The 15678-nt window shown below is 49.9% G+C and overlaps 3 protein-coding genes across 3 annotated transcripts in view; all 3 read right to left on the bottom strand.

The window, feature by feature from the left end:
- The window catches only part of LOC142484884 (uncharacterized), a 35003-nt gene that overhangs the window by 3602 nt on the left and 15723 nt on the right, over positions 1-15678 (bottom strand). The window contains 1 exon segment of the mRNA XM_075584120.1: positions 4084-4102. Coding sequence (XP_075440235.1) covers positions 4084-4102 — 19 coding nt within the window.
- On the bottom strand, positions 6465-8240 carry LAMTOR4 (late endosomal/lysosomal adaptor, MAPK and MTOR activator 4). Its single transcript, XM_075584114.1, has 4 exons — positions 8133-8240; positions 7691-7771; positions 7445-7559; positions 6465-6831 (listed from the first exon to the last, which is right to left on the bottom strand). The coding sequence occupies exons 1-4, from the start codon at positions 8133-8135 to the stop codon at positions 6734-6736; spliced, it is 297 nt and encodes a 98-aa protein (XP_075440229.1). The 5' UTR covers positions 8136-8240; the 3' UTR covers positions 6465-6733.
- LOC142484880 (transmembrane protein 272-like) overlaps positions 11313-15678 on the bottom strand; it is an 8056-nt gene continuing 3690 nt past the window's right edge. Inside the window, exons 3-4 of the mRNA XM_075584113.1 lie at positions 14997-15194; positions 11313-12065 (exon numbers count right to left, since the gene is read on the bottom strand). Coding sequence (XP_075440228.1) covers positions 11851-12065; positions 14997-15194 — 413 coding nt within the window. The 3' untranslated portion in view covers positions 11313-11850. The remainder of the gene's footprint in view (positions 12066-14996; positions 15195-15678) is intronic.

Genomic DNA, 15678 nt, shown 5'->3' with positions numbered 1-15678 from the left:
GGACACGCCCCCCTGCAGCCTGGGGGAGGGAAGGAGGACTCCCTGGGGGAGGGGGACGTCCTGCAGACTGGGGGGGGGGGCGGAAGGAGGACCCCCCTGCAGCCTGGGGGAGGGGAGGGGGACGTCCTGCAGACTGGGGGAGGGAAGGGGGACCCCCTGCAGCCGGGGGTGGGGGGGGGGGAAGGAGGACCCCCCTGCTGCCTGAGGGAAGATAGAAGGGAGACCTCACAGAGCTAAATTGTACATTATATATATATATATATATAACGCTCCCTACCCCCCCCCCCCCCCCCACATTCCTCAATCCTCAGGATTTTATTTGTTTACAAACCTTTTTATTAGCACATTTCTGTGTGTGTGTGTATTATAACATACATATCACACGCCCACAACCCGTGTGCGTGTGTATTATAACATACATATCACACGCCCACCACCCCGTCTGCGTGTGTATTATAACATACATATCACACGCTCACAACCCGTGTGCATTATAACATACATATCACACGCCCACCACCCCGTGTGCGTGTGTATTATAACATACATATCACACGCCCACCACCCCGTGTGCGTGTGTATTATAACATACATATCACACGCCCACCACCCCGTGTAACTCTGCCAGGCACAGACCCTCGCCCTAGAAACAGAGCCGCCCGCTCGCCCCCTCTCTGCCGGTGCGGACCCTCGGGATATTTAGTCCCGCTTGGCGCAGTGCTGCCGCCGTGTGTAATGGGTTAAAGGGTCAGTCCCACGTAGGGGCAAAGTGACCTAATAACAGGGACGTGTGTAATGGGTTAAAGGGTCAGTCCCACGTAGGGGCAAAGTGACCTAATAACAGGGACGTGTGTAATGGGTTAAAGGGTCAGTCTCACGTAGGAGCAAAGTGACCTAATAACAGGGACGTGTGTAATGGGTTAAAGGGTCAGTCCCACGTAGGAGCAAAGTGACCTAATAACAGGGACGTGTGTAATGGGTTAAAGGGTCAGTCCCACGTAGGAGCAAAGTGACCTAATAACAGGGACGTGTGTAATGGGTTAAAGGGTCAGTCCCACGTAGGGGCAAAGTGACCTAATGGCAGGGACGTGTTTAATGGGTTAAAGGGTCCGTCCCACGTAGGAGCAAAGTGGCCTAATGGCAGGGATGGGGTTAATGGGTTAACGGGTCAGTCCCACGTAGGGGCAAAGTGACCTAATGACAGGGACGTGGTTAATGGGTTAAAGGGTAAGTCCCACCTAGGAGCAAAGTGACCTAATGACAGGGACGTGTTTCATGGGTTAAAAGGTCAGTCCCACGTAGGAGCAAAGTGACCTAATGACAGGGACGTGTTTAATGGGTTAAAAGATCAGTCCCACGTAGGGGCAGGCAAAGTGACCTAATGACAGGGACGTGTTTAATGGGTTAAAGGGTTCATCCCACTATAGGAGCAAAGTGACCTAATGACCTTGCGGGTCAACACTGTGTAGGTCTCGTCTCAATTCCATTCCCACAACAGGACCTTTTGTGTAGGGTCTGTGCCTCCTCCCACGTGTAGGCCGGAGCCTCCCGCCCGAGGTCCCCCGGCCTGATTCTGGTCAGCTTGAAGTTGTATTATTTTGTGCGTGTGTTGTGGCCGTCGCCGCGACGTCCAGAGCTTGAGCCTTGGAAAAATTTCAACCTCTGCACGTGTTTCAAACATTGCCAATGTTAGGGGTGCCGGACCTCAACCCTGCACTTATCACCCCGATATTCCTGCCAGTACTTGAGCGCTTTCTGTGACCCCACAAACTGCAGACACTGGAAGTTTTTTGTTTTTTTTTGAATTTTATGTTTGTATTGTGTTATTTTTTACCTTGTTTTGTGCAGCGCACTTTGTTTTTATTAAACGCGCCTGTAATTTATTTGGGGGACGGGAGGTGTAAAATACACAAGCGCAATTCCAAGCCGGACTCGTGTGTCTACTAATTCTTTTACTGTGACTGTGACAGCCTCGCGCTCTGTTAGGGATGTGTTCGAAATATCAGCTTTGCCATAATGTCTCATTTTGCCCCATATAACCTCCCAATTACCGCTCCCTATAACCCCTCCCCATAACTCCTAATACCCCATATACCTTCTCCCTATAACCGCTCCCTATAACTCCTCCTCTTGCCCCATATAAACGCTCCCTATAACTCCAATTACCCCATATAATGCCTCCTCTTGCTCATATAACCGCTCCCTATAACTACTATTGCCCCATATAACCCTTTCCTATAACTCTTATTGCCCCAGGTAACTCCTCCTATTGCCCCATATAACCCCTCCCCATAACTCCTCCTATTGCCCCATATAACCCCTCCCTATAACTCCTCCTGTTGCCCCATATAACCCCTCCCAATAACTCCAATTACCCCATATAACCGCTCCCTATAACTCCTATTGCCCCATATAACCCCTCCCTATAACTCCTATTGCCCCATATAACCTCTCCCTATATAACCCCTCCCTATAACCTCTTCCTATTACCCCATATAACCTCTCCCTATAACTCCTATTGCCCCATATAACTCCTCCAGGATGGGCTGCAGGTGAGCTCCTGCAGGGGAGCCAGGATGGCCTTAGACCCAGGGGTTGGTGGCTGTGAGTTGGAGATGGAAGTAGGAGAGGCTGCAGGCTGCAGCAGTGGTGTAGGCCTTGGTGAGGCTGAATGCAAGGTACAGGAGAGTTTGGAGAGAAAGGAAGGGGCAGAACAGAATCTGCTTAAAAAAGAAGAGAAACGAGCTTTATTGAAGAAGTATAACAGGAAGGTAGAAGAATTGGAAATAGAAAATATTAAATTAAAGAGATGTCGTGGTCGTGAGGTAGACACGCGCAAGAAGCAAATAAATTCATCTGCATGTTGAATTAACCCGGTTGGAGGTTGAGATTGCTAACATAACAGGGGTTCCAGTCAGACAGAAACGTTCCCTTTTAAAAACTATTGAAATGCTAACCCACAGTGCTGAACGGTGCAGAGCAAAGTGCCGAACAGGGTGCAGATTCATATTGTGGAAACGGAAGCCAAAACCCCATTAAATGCTCAGAAGAAAAGATAAGTTTGGTGACGCCTACAAGAAGTGGGAGAGAAACTAGATCCCAGAACAAGTCTGCAATGTCTAAAGATAAAACAGAGAACTTATCCCAGGAAAATTCTGATTCAGATCCTGACAGTTTAATTCCACCAACTGCCAAGAAAACCCCAAAGGGTAAAGTTGCAAAAAAAAAAGAAAGTAAAGGACCGGAAGCTAAAGGTTTCCACAGGAGAAGGTAACAGCCCTGTAATAGGGTCCAAAGACTTCAGGGAAGGGGACTCACCTCAGGGTGTATCAGACTGTGAGCAAGGATCTGTTACAGAGCTTCCAGCATCCCAGGGGTTAATAGCAGAAGCGGCAGAAGATCTGATTAAAAGACCATTGCATGCAAAGAAAGCAGCAGACACCTGTGATGTTGGGTTATCTCAGACTCCCACGCTGGGAGAAGTTAAAGAAATTACAAAGAAATCTGGAGAGCAGCAAAGCAAGAACCTAAAAACTCTGAGAGGAGATCAGCTGGAAATGGAGTTTGTGCCTGAGAACAGTGAGCCAGAGAACCCATGCTCACCTGGACTTACAGAACCACACCCCTGCTTATTAGCTGGTCCTGGGATTCAGAACTCTGAGAGAGAACAGCAGGTGGTAATTAGCAGCAATGGAGACTGCATTAACCCTGTAATGCCTGGGAGTGAAGTTAAGGTTGTAGAGACTGAAAGTGCTGCTCCTATCCAAACAGTTCCTGATAGAGTGGCCCAATCAGAAGATGGGGTAAAGCAAAGTAATGGCATCAAGGTAACCCCAGTTCATACAGCACCCCCTTCAGCCTGGAGTGGGAGATCCTTTGTGAGCGCTGTGACCAGAAATGCACAACCTTTAAAAAGGAGGAATGTGGTAAAGTTGAGATATAAGGGCGTAGAGGAGATGAAGCCTGACAGGATTTTTGTAGGAAAACATCTATTGAAAGAATCTTTGGGCTTCAGTGCAGATGACATTTACGCCCTTATCCATGTTCCAGGTTCATGCGAATACGATGTCAGCTTTAAGAGACCTCAGGCTCTGGACTATTTCTGGACAAAATATGAGTCTTAAAATTCAGAATTATGGAAGTCCTTTGCTGCTATTCCTGTGTCCAAACCGGAAACAAAGTCAGTAACAATTCTCTTCAGACATGAATCAGTCCCAATATCAGATATTCTGATATGGCTTGGCAGACAATGCGAAGTACTGGCTCCACCTACAAGAATTATGGACTCGGAAGAAATTTGGGTTGGAGGTTGGAAGGTGCAAGTCAGACTTTAGCGACATGGCAATGTTACAAAGCATTTGCCCAACTCCTTCTTCATAGGAAGAGAAAAAGGAAATTGTTTTTACTATGGGCAGCCAACCTTGTGCCATAGATGTGGTTCAGCCAGACATTTAAGCATGTCTTGTGATGTTCTAAAATACAACTTGTGCCACTCCTTGGGCCACGAGAGGGCAAGTTGTACAAACATCAGATGTAATTTATGTGATAAATTTGGACATTCATACACGAATTGCGCAGAAGCCTGGCATAATATTTCAAAAGTATGGGAGCAGGAAGTGGACTTCGAAGACAATGAAGCACTTTATGACCGGGCCCTGAAAGTTGCAGACAGAATATGTCTGGATCCGCCTGCAGATGGGGTTGGTCTGGTTCAGCCTAGGGATGGTGCTTGCTTAGATCCTCCTGGGGACAGAGCTTGTCCTGGACCACCTGTGGATGCAGTTTGCCCGGATACTCTTACAGAAAAAACAATTATTGTGAGTGTAAACAAGGCCCAGGAAATTTCAGAAGACCCCTTAGAAGGAACCTCCCCAAATCTACTCCCAGCAGGGGAACAATCTGGGGAATCAGATGATCCTACTTTGATGGAAACCCAAGTGAGGGAAAATAATAATAAAGAAAAAGAAAGTGAGCAGATTTGGGCACAGGGAAAAAAGAAAAGGAAGAAAAGCATGGTAAAAAAACTTGGAGGGACTCTTCGACGTCCTGCAGGTCCCGCTGGTAAAGTTCCTCAGGTAGCTATGAAAAATCGTTTTTCTGCTCTCAGAAAGGATTGGGGGTCAAGAGCTGAGGACTCCGACGATGTAGAGGAACTTTCCTTATCTGAAGAGGAACATACTATGGATGTTTCCAGAGAGACAGACTCGGACATGATCCCACCTTCAGTGACCGTCAAGAGGTTTGGGTCATTGGGGGATAATGTGGGGAAAAAGAAAAAGTAATACCGTGTGGTTTTTTTTGGGGGGGGGGCTTAAAATGTTTGTTCATTAATCCTTTAAAGGTAGCAGTTATTAATGTTATAGTTAAGGCTTTTATTTAGTTTCAATTAAAATGTGTATAAAAGGAATGTGAAGTTGCTGTTGAGGAGTAAGGTGGAACAAATGCTGAGTTAATATTGATATAATATAAGTTTGTACATAATGAGCAGTTTTTTTGTTTGAAATGTTTTTCTATGGAATGTAATGCTGGAATTTTTTTTCAATAAAAAGAGTTCCTCCTATTACCCCATATAACCCCCTCCCTATAACGCCTCCTATTACTCCATATAACCCCCTCCCTATAACTCCTATTACTCCATATAACCGCTCCCTATAACTCCTCCTATTACCCCATATACCCGCTCCCTATAACTACTATTACCCCATATACCCGCTCCCTATAACTCCTATTGCCCCATATAACCGCTCCCTATAACTCCTCCTATTGCCCCATATAACCACTCCCTATAACTCCTCCTATTGCCCCATATAACCGCTCCCTATAACTCCTCCTATTACCCCATATAACCGCTCCCTATAACTCCTATTACCCCATATAACCCCCTCCCTATAACGCCTCCTATTAATCCATATAACCCCCTCCCTATAACTCCTATTACTCCATATAACCGCTCCCTATAACTCCTCCTATTACCCCATATACCCGCTCCCTATAACTCCTATTGCCCCATATAACCGCTCCCTATAACTCCTCCTATTGCCCCATATAACCGCTCCCTATAACTCCTCCCTATTGCCCCATATAACCGCTCCCTATAACTCCTATTGCCCCATATAACCGCTCCCTATAACTCCTCCTATTACCCCATATAACCGCTCCCTATAACTCCTATTGCCCCATATAACCACTCCCTATAACTCCTATTACCCCATATAACCCCTTCCTATAACTCCTATTGCCCCATATAACCTCCCTATAACTCCTATTATCCCCATATAACTGCTCCCTATATCTATTACCCCATATAACCCCTCCCTATAGCTCCTCCTATTACCCTATATAACCCCTCCCATTGCCCTATATAGCCACTCTCCGTATACTGACCCCACAAACAGCCCTTCCCCTTATCCTATTAAAACCAGCGACATTACTTATACATGGCGTAATCTCAATCCAGCCATCACCACTTCCGCATACATTTTAATTGTCTTTGTACAGAGAATATTCACACGTTATGGCGCGTCCGCAGGCGGACACAGGAGTTTATCCTACAATCCGCCCTCCGCCCCATACAGAACCTTATTATAAGGTGCCGCAGGTGTCCGGACTGCAAAGTGAATTTGGCGTCACTTTAATAAGGTGGAGTTTTTGTTCTTATTAAAACCTAATCTTTTGGAGGTTATGTATATAAATGATATACTGGAAATCCCGAAAGCGTGGTGTTGCAGGGGCGTTACACGATGATCGGTTCCCGCACCACATTCTGCCGCTTCACCACGTAAATCTTCTGCCCGGAAATGGTGATCAGATAAGACTGTTCTCCGAACACGACTGAGGAGGAAGGAGGGGGAGGGGGGAGAGAGAGAGAGAGGTTACTGAGCTAGTCACTTACCACGACAGACACACACAGTGACACTGCCCCCTGTCACTCACTGCTCATGTCACACAGACACACAGTGACACCGCCCCCTGTCACTCACTGCTCATGTCACACAGACACACAGTGACACCGCCCCGTCACTCACTGCTCATGTCACAGTGACACCCCCCATGTCACACACAGTGACACACTGCTCATGTCACACACAGTGACACTGCCCCGTGTCACTCACTTCTCATGTCACACACACACACAGTGACACCGCCCCGTCACTCACTGCGACACACACATTGACACCGCCCCGTCACTCACTGCTCATGTCACAGTGACACCCCCCATGTCTCACACAGTGACACGCACTGCTCATGTCACACACAGTGACACACACAGTAACACTGCCCCGTCACTCACTGCTCATGTCACACACACAGTGACACACACACACACACAGTGACACACACACACAGTGACACACACACAGTGACACACACACAGTGACACACACACAGTGACACACACACACAGTGACACACACACACAGTGACACAGCCCCCTGTCACTCACTGCTCATGCGTTTGAACGGCTGGAGCTCCCCGAGCCCCCAGAAGCCACTGGCTGTAGTCACCATTTCCCTGATCACCCCCGCCGTGCGCTCGTCATTCTCCAGGTCACCGGCGCTCTGCGGGAGATAAAGGGGGCGGGAGACCGGGGTCATTAGAGACACTGAACGTGACACTGGTCCTGCCCCTTGCACAGTGACAAAGGGGAGAAAAGGGGTGGGGAATAAGAAAGGGGGGGGGTGCCCCTCACCGCCAGCACGCCGTCTTCACTGATCACCAGGTATCCCAACTGGTCCGGGATTCGCTCCAGACCCTGTGTCAGTGTGGAGGTCTGAGGGGGGGGGGAAGGAAAGAGAGGTGACTTATTAATAAGAGGGGGGAGGGGGTCACATGACCCATGAATGAGGGGGGGGGGAATTCACATGACCTACGAATGAGGGGGGGTGTCACATGACCTACGAATGAGGGGGGGGGTCACATGACCTATTAGTGGCTATTTAGTTGCACAAATAACCCTTCTAATGTCCAGGGTCCCTGATTATCAGGTCAGTGAGGTCACGTGCCCCACACATACATACATCCTCCCCTCTCCACTCCCATCCTGTGTATCCCTTCCTATTCTCCCCTCCTGCGTCCCCCTCTCTCCCCTCCTGCGTCCCCCTCTCTCCCCTCCTGCGTCCCCCTCCTCTCACCATTTCCGCACTCTCTGCTCCTTGCCGCTTCCTCCTCCTATGTCCCGCCCTCCTCCGCTCTCCCTATTGGCTCTTCCGGCCGCCAATCCTCCATTTTATTCCCCCTCAGTGGCGAAATCAGATGTCAATCACTGCTTGGCCCCGCCCCCTTGCTGTAAACACTGGTTGTATTATATGACCTGCACCATGTTACTGGACACCCGTTCACGTGACCGGAGTCTTCCCTCTGATTCGTCCATCTCGGTGTCAATCTCTCGCCTCCGTCTTAATCTCTTCTTCCTACCATTGGTCCAGCCGCTCGGCCAATAAACAGCCGCGTTTCCGCCTTCAACTCTTGCCGATTGGTTCCAAACTTAGAAATCAGCTCCGCCTTTTCTTCCAGCGACCAATCACACATGTTCCCGCCTCCTGCGCGACCTCTGATTGGCTCAGTTATAAATTCCCTGTTCTAGCTTCACTAATAAAACATTTTCGCGCATATTTTCAGTCACGTGACCCTGAAAATTAATGGTCGTTCATTATAAAATCATTAATACCGTAATTAGTGCAGACACGATGTTTCTTATCATCTAATATGTTTATATTCCTTTTGATCAATAATAATATGAGGAGAATAATCATGTTTACATTAAATACATTAATTAGTACAGTAATACAATATATATAAAAAAATTAAATATAAGGTGTTATTAAAATATAATAAGGCAATACTTATTCACCTCTTATAAGGCAATGATTATTAATAACTTATAATAAGACATCAATCATGACGTGTATATAATACATTCATTATTCAGACAGTATTCTTCAATAAATCAGCCATTAATAATCATCTATAATAAGGCAGTCATTAATATTCTTTAATAAAACATTCATTATTACTAACCTATATGAATACGGTAACTGTCTATAATAATACATTCATTAATTATCTCCAAATAAGACATTCAGTCGTCTACATTTCAATCATTTAGATACATTTAAAAAAAAGAATACAAAATTCTATTAAATATGCCGTTATTGGTTATGAAGTGTATGATTATTTGAATTAATAATCTATAATAATAATAATAAGACGCGCGTTCATCTACATATCAACAATCATTTAGCTAAATAACTATAACAAAATAATAATAATCGCAAATTATTTGAGATGAGCAATGATTGATTGGATATGGTAAAAAAATATATGCACCTGGATTGAAAACTGGTTGAAGGAAAAGCAGAGGGTTGTCATAAATGGAACTTATTCAGGTTGGGCTAAAGTCGTGAGTGGAGTACCTCAGGGATCGGTACTGGGACCCCTGCTTTTTAACTTGTTTATTAATGACCTTGAGGTTGGCATCGAGAGCAAAGTCTCCATCTTTGCCGATGATACTAAATTGTGTAAGGTAGTAGAATCAGAGCAGGGTGTAATTTCTCTTTAGAAGGACTTGAAGAGACTGGAAACTTAGGCAGGTAAATGGCAGATGAGGTTTAATACAGATAAATGTAAGGTTATGCATTTGGAAAAGAATAAACAGGCGACAGGCTTTACAACGCCATTTTGAGTAACGCATTGTGTCGGATAACCGAGGACTGCCTGTAAGTAAATGTTGGACGGATGTTGATCCAGGGAGTAATCTGATGGCCATTATCGGAGTCAGGGAGGAATTAAATGCTTCCCCTTATGAGATATCATTGGATGATATGTCACTGAGGTTTTGTGTTTGCCTTCCACTGGATCTGTAAATACAAATATAGGATAAAGTATCTGTCGTCTAAATAAATAAAATAAATAATTTACAATCTAATTTATAATGTAAATATAACATGGGTTGAACTAGATGGATGGGTGTTTTTTTTCAACCTCATCTGCTATGTAACTATGTACAGTATAGCATTACTATTTAAAGGCCCTTATATGATGCTATTTGAGACCTAGCTAGCCACGCTGTGACAAAGTGGCAGAATGCTCCGAAACGCGTAGGGAGGCTTGCTATTGGTGGCCATTACCCTGTACATTACGTAGAAACACTGATGTGCTTTATCTTATACTGTGGCAGCGGGTGCAACAGCTACATGCATTTTAAAGGAGAATTTCCTGTTAACAAAAACCCACACATTTAATTAACCCTCCTCGATGGGAAGCAGGGGGTTTCCGGAGCTAAAGCGCGTTAATTTCATCTCTGGGGACCCCCAGCTTCCCCAGATACTTCCCCCCGGAGGTCGCGGCGGTATCTCATGGAGGTCGAACCCTTAGCTACTACGTCATGGGGAGAAGAAAATGACGGAAGTCTCCCACGCGATTCCCTCTGAACTCGCTCTTTCTCAAGGAGCGCTACGTCACGGGGGTCTGGTGCCCCCGGGGGCGGGCTCCCCGACGTATTAGCTGCAGCTCCAAATACCCCTGCTCCCTTTCTACCAAGGGCAGATCGCGGCCGACGATCCTGCTGGGAGCGTCAAGACGCCATCTGAACGGATGGCGGACAGGGGGGGGGGGGGAATGACTCCTCCCTCTTCCGTCATCGGTGGCGGAGTGATCACGCGATCGTGCGGAGAGGGTGGGGGTGTGGCCCTTTGGTACGCAAAGGGTTAAAGGTCCCACGTCATGACGGAATCCGATTGGGACCTTTAAACCGCCATCTTGCTCGCCCAGCCAGTACTGCTACCCGCAGGACCTACAGAGGGGGGTCCGTTAGTCATAGTTTTATGGTAATAATAATGTTTGATAAAGCAGCAGTTCAAGCTGCAATTTTTTTAATCCCCCCCCCCCTTTAATATGCGCATCAATACAATCCACACAATGATCAGTAATTATCTAAGTTGCTGATCGATCCGTTCTCCTGAGATCGATCGGCGAAGGTTCGGCTCGGGGGGGCTCACTAAATGGCCGCCAGTGCAGCATTTGAGGACCAAAGATGCAAAGTTCTGCGAGGGAAGATCATGTGACCAGGCAGTCACTAGATACAATTGGTGCACTGCTAGAGAGGGGGTGGGGCTCAAAAAGGGGTGTGCCCCAGAGCCTGTTTCTGAAGAGGAATGGGATGTGACTTTGTAAATGGTTGCTATAGGAACCAAAAAAATGCTTGTTACGTTATAATACATTAAAAATGTCATTCCGAGTTGTTTTAAAAAAATGCTACAAGTATTTTCTCAGAGTACAGAACTGGTTTATTAAAAAAAAACACACATGTAGGATATTGCTTGGTCTGCAGCTTTAATATATCATTATACAATTTAATATTCAGTTATTAATTTTTACAGTTTATTAAGTGGAACATACCATATTCAAGGGCAGCAAGGCACTCAGGAACTGCCACTCCATCAGTGGGTATATAGGGGCAGTAAGGCACTTAATAGCTGTATTACCCCACTGGGCATATATTGGGGCAATAAGGCATTCCAAAGGTAGATTACCCCATTGGGCATATATATAGGTGCAATAAGGCACTCAGAAGGTAGATTACCCTATGAGGTATATAAAGGCAACAAGGCACTCAGAAGATAGCGTAATCTATCTGGTATATAGGGGCAATAAGGCACTCAGAAGATAGATTACTCTATCAGGTATATAGGGGCAATAAGGCACTCAGAAGCAAGATGACCCTTAGGGTATATAGGGCTATAAGGCACTCAGAAGATGCATTACCCCATTGGATATATATATATAGGGCAGTAAGGCACTCGGGAGCTGCCCCCTCCCCATCAGGGGGTTTATACAGGGGCATTAGGTCCCCTAGTTAGGGTCCCTGCGGAGTCTCAGGGGCAGGTTGGCCCTCAGGACAAAGAAGCAGAGGAAGAGGCACAGGGTGCTGAGAAGCAGGAGGACGATGCACAGGTGACACAGGGTGGTGATCCAAAAGGCGTAGAGGTACAGGACGCGGTGACACGACTTGGGGTTGGACGGGGTGTCCCAGGGCTCGGGGTACAGGGAGTATATCCAGACGTTACCTGGAGGGGGAAAGAGGGTGCGCTGTGACTCCCTGTGCCCCCTGCTCTGTGACTCCCTGTGCCCCCTGCTCTGTGACACCCTGTGCTCCATGCTCTGTGACTCCCTGTGCTACCTGCTCTGTGACTCCCTGTGCCCCCTGCTCTGTGAATCCCTGTGCCCCCGGCTCTGTGATTCCCTGCTCTGTAACTCCCTGTGCCCCCGGCTCTGTGACACCCTGTGCCCCCTGATCTGTGACCCCCTGTGCTCCCTGCTCTGTGACTCCCTGTGCCCCCTGCTCTGTGACTCCCTGTGCCCCCTGCTCTGTGACTCCCTGTGCTCCCTGCTCTGTGTCTCCCATTGCTCCCTGCTCTGTGACTCCCTGTGCCCTCTGCTCTGTGACTCCCTGTGCCCCCTGCTCTGTGACACCCTGTGCTCCATGCTCTGTGACTCCCTGTGCTCCCTGCTCTGTGTCTCCCTGTGCTCCCTGCTCTGTGACACCCTGTGCCCCCTGCTCTGTGACACCCTGTGCTCCATGCTCTGTGACTCCCTGTGCCCCCTGCTCTGTGAAACCCTGTGCTCCATGCTCTGTGACCCCTGCTCTGTGAATCCCTGTGCCCCCGTCTCTGTGATTCCCTGCTCTGTAACTCCCTGTGCCCCCGGCTCTGTGACTCACTGTGCCCTGTGCTCTGTGACTCCCTGTGCTCCCTGCTCTGTGACTCCCTGTGCCCCCTGATCTGTGACTCCCTGTGCTCCCTGCTCTGTGACTCCCTGTGCCCCCTGCTCTGTGACTCCCTGTGCCCCCTGCTCGGTAACCCCTGCTCTGTAACTCCCTGTGCCCCCGGCTCTGTGACTCACTGTGCCCTGTGCTCTGTGACTCCCTGTGCTCCCTGCTCTGTGACTCCCTGTGCCCCCTGCTCTGACTCCCTGTGACTCCCTGTGCTGTGATTCCCTGTGCCCCCTGCTCTGTGACTCCTTGTGCTCCCTGCTCTGTGACTCCCTGTGCTCCCTGCTCTGTGACTCCCTGTGCTCACTGCTCTGTGACTCCCTGTGCTCACTGCTCTGTGACTCCCTGTGCTCCCTGCTCTGTGACTCCCTGTGCCCCCTGCTCTGTGACTCCCTGTGCCCCCTGCTCTGTGACTCCCTGTGCTCCCTGCTCTGTGACTCCCTGTGCCCCCTGCTCTGTGACTCCCTGTGCTCCCTGCTCTGTGACTCCCTGTGCTCCCTGCTCTGTGACTCCCTGTGCTCACTGCTCTGTGACTCCCTGTGCCCCCTGCTCTGTGACTCCCTGTGCTCCCTGCTCTGTGACTCCCTGTGCTGCCTACTCTGTGACTCCCTGTGCTCCCTGCTCTGTGACTCCTGTGCTCCCTGCTCTGTGACTCCCTGTGCCCCCTGCTCGGTGACCCCCTGCTCTGTGACTCCCTGTGCCCCCTGCTCTGTGACTCCCTGTGCTCCCTGCTCGGTGAATCCCTGTGCCCCCTGCTCTGACTCCCTGTGACTCCCTGTGCTGTGATTCCATGTGCCCCCTGCTCTGTGACTCCTTGTGCTCCCTGCTCTGTGACTCCCTGTGCCCCCTGCTCTGTGACTCCCTGTGCTCCCTGCTCTGTGACTCCCTGTGCCCCCTGCTCTGTGACTCCTTGTGCTCCCTGCTCTGTGACTCCCTGTGCTCCCTGCTCCGTGACTCCCTGTGCTCCCTGCTCTGTGACTCCCTGTGCTCACTGCTCTGTGACTCCCTGTGCTCCCTGCTCTGTGACTCCCTGTGCTCCCTGCTCTGTGATTCCCTGTGCCACCTGCTCTGTGACACCCTGTGCCCCCTGCTCTGTGACTCCCTGTGCTCCCTGCTCTGTGACTCCCTGTGCCCCCTGCTCTGTCACTCCCTGTACTCCCTGCTCTGTGACTCCCTGTTCCCCCTACTCTGTGACTCCCTGTGCTCCCTGCTCTGTCACTCCCTGTGCCCCCTGCTCTGTGACTCCCTGTGCTCCCTGCTCTGTGACTCCCTGTGCTCCCTGCTTTGTGACTCCCTGTGCTCCCTGCTCTGTGACTCCCTGTGCCCCCTGCTCTGTGACTCCCTGTGCCCCCTGCTCTGTGACTCCCTGTGCCCCCTGCTCTGTGACTCCCTTTGCCCCATGCTCTGTGACTCCCTGTGCTCCCTGCTCTGTGACTCCCTGTGCCCCCTGCTCTGTGACTCCCTGTGCTCCCTGCTCTGTGACTCCCTGTGCTCCCTGCTCTGTGACTCCCTGTGCCCCTGCTCTGTGACTCCCTGTGCTCCCTGCTCTGTGACTCCCTGTGCTCCCTGCTCTGTGACTCCCTGTGCTCCCTGCTCTGTGACTCCCTGTGCTCCCTGCTCTGTGACTCCCTGTGCTCCCTGCTCTGTGACTCCCTGTGCTCCGGGCTCTGTGACTCCCTGTGCTCCCTGCTCTGTGACTCCCTGTGCTCCCTGCTCTGTGACTCCCTATGCTCCCTGCTCTGTGACTCCCTGTGCTCCCTGCTCTGTGACTCCCTATGCTCCCTGCTCTGTGACTCCCTGTGCCCCCTGCTCTGTGACTCCCTGTGCTCCCTGCTTTGTGAGTCCCTGCTCTGTGACTCCCTGTGCTCCCTGCTCTGTGACTCCCTATGCTCCCTGCTCTGTGACTCCCTGTGCTCCCTGCTCTGTGACTCCCTATGCTCCCTGCTCTGTGACTCCCTATGCTCCCTGCTCTGTGACTCCCTGTGCCCCCTGCTCTGTGACTCCCTGTGCTCCCTGCTTTGTGAGTCCCTGTGCTCCCTGCTCTGTGACTCCCTGTGCTCCCTGCTCTGTGACTCCCTGTGCTCCCTGCTCTGTGACTCCCTGTGCTCCCTGCTTTGTGAGTCCCTGCTCTGTGACTCCCTGTGCTCCCTGCTCTGTGACTCCCTGTGCTCCCTGCTCTGTGACCCCCTATGCTCCCTGCTCTGTGACCCCCTGCTCTGATACTCACCAGCGATGAAGAAGGCGAAGAGGAAGAGGAGGAGGACTCCCTGTGCGCACAGGGTCTTCAGACCGATCTGCGGGGGCTCCCGGCCATCTCCACAGGGGAGACAGGTGAGAGAGAGGAGCAGCAGGGAGCCGGCCCCCCAAATAATGAGGTAATAAGGGATCAGTCGCTGACCGGGGCAGTCACCTATATACACTGCACCTGGGGGACAGAGAGGGGACAGTCACCTATATACACTGCACCTGAGGGACAGAGAGGGGACAGTCATCTATATACACTGCACCTGGGGGGACAGTCACCTATATACACTGCACCTGGGGGACAGAGAGGGGACAGTCACCTATATACACTGCACCTGGGGGACAGAGAGGGGACAGTCACCTATGTACACTGCACCTGGTGGGAACAGTCACCTATATACACTGCACCTAGGAGACAGAGAGGGGACAATCACCTATATACACAGCACATGGGAGACAGAGAGGGGGCAGTCTCCTAAATACACTGCACCTGGGAGACAGAGAAGGGACAGTCACCTATATACACAGCACCTGGGAGACAGAGAGGGGGCAGTCTCCTAAATACACTGCACCTGGGAGACAGAGAAGGGACAGTCACCTATATACACAGCACCTGGGAGACAGAGAAGGGACAGTCACGTATATACACAGCACCTGGGAGACAG

This window comes from Ascaphus truei, unplaced genomic scaffold (genome assembly GCF_040206685.1).
Source record: "Ascaphus truei isolate aAscTru1 unplaced genomic scaffold, aAscTru1.hap1 HAP1_SCAFFOLD_453, whole genome shotgun sequence".
Taxonomy (NCBI): domain Eukaryota; kingdom Metazoa; phylum Chordata; class Amphibia; order Anura; family Ascaphidae; genus Ascaphus; species Ascaphus truei.
The sequence above is the reverse complement of the archived record's forward strand: the minus strand, read 5'-3'. Positions and strand labels throughout refer to the sequence as shown.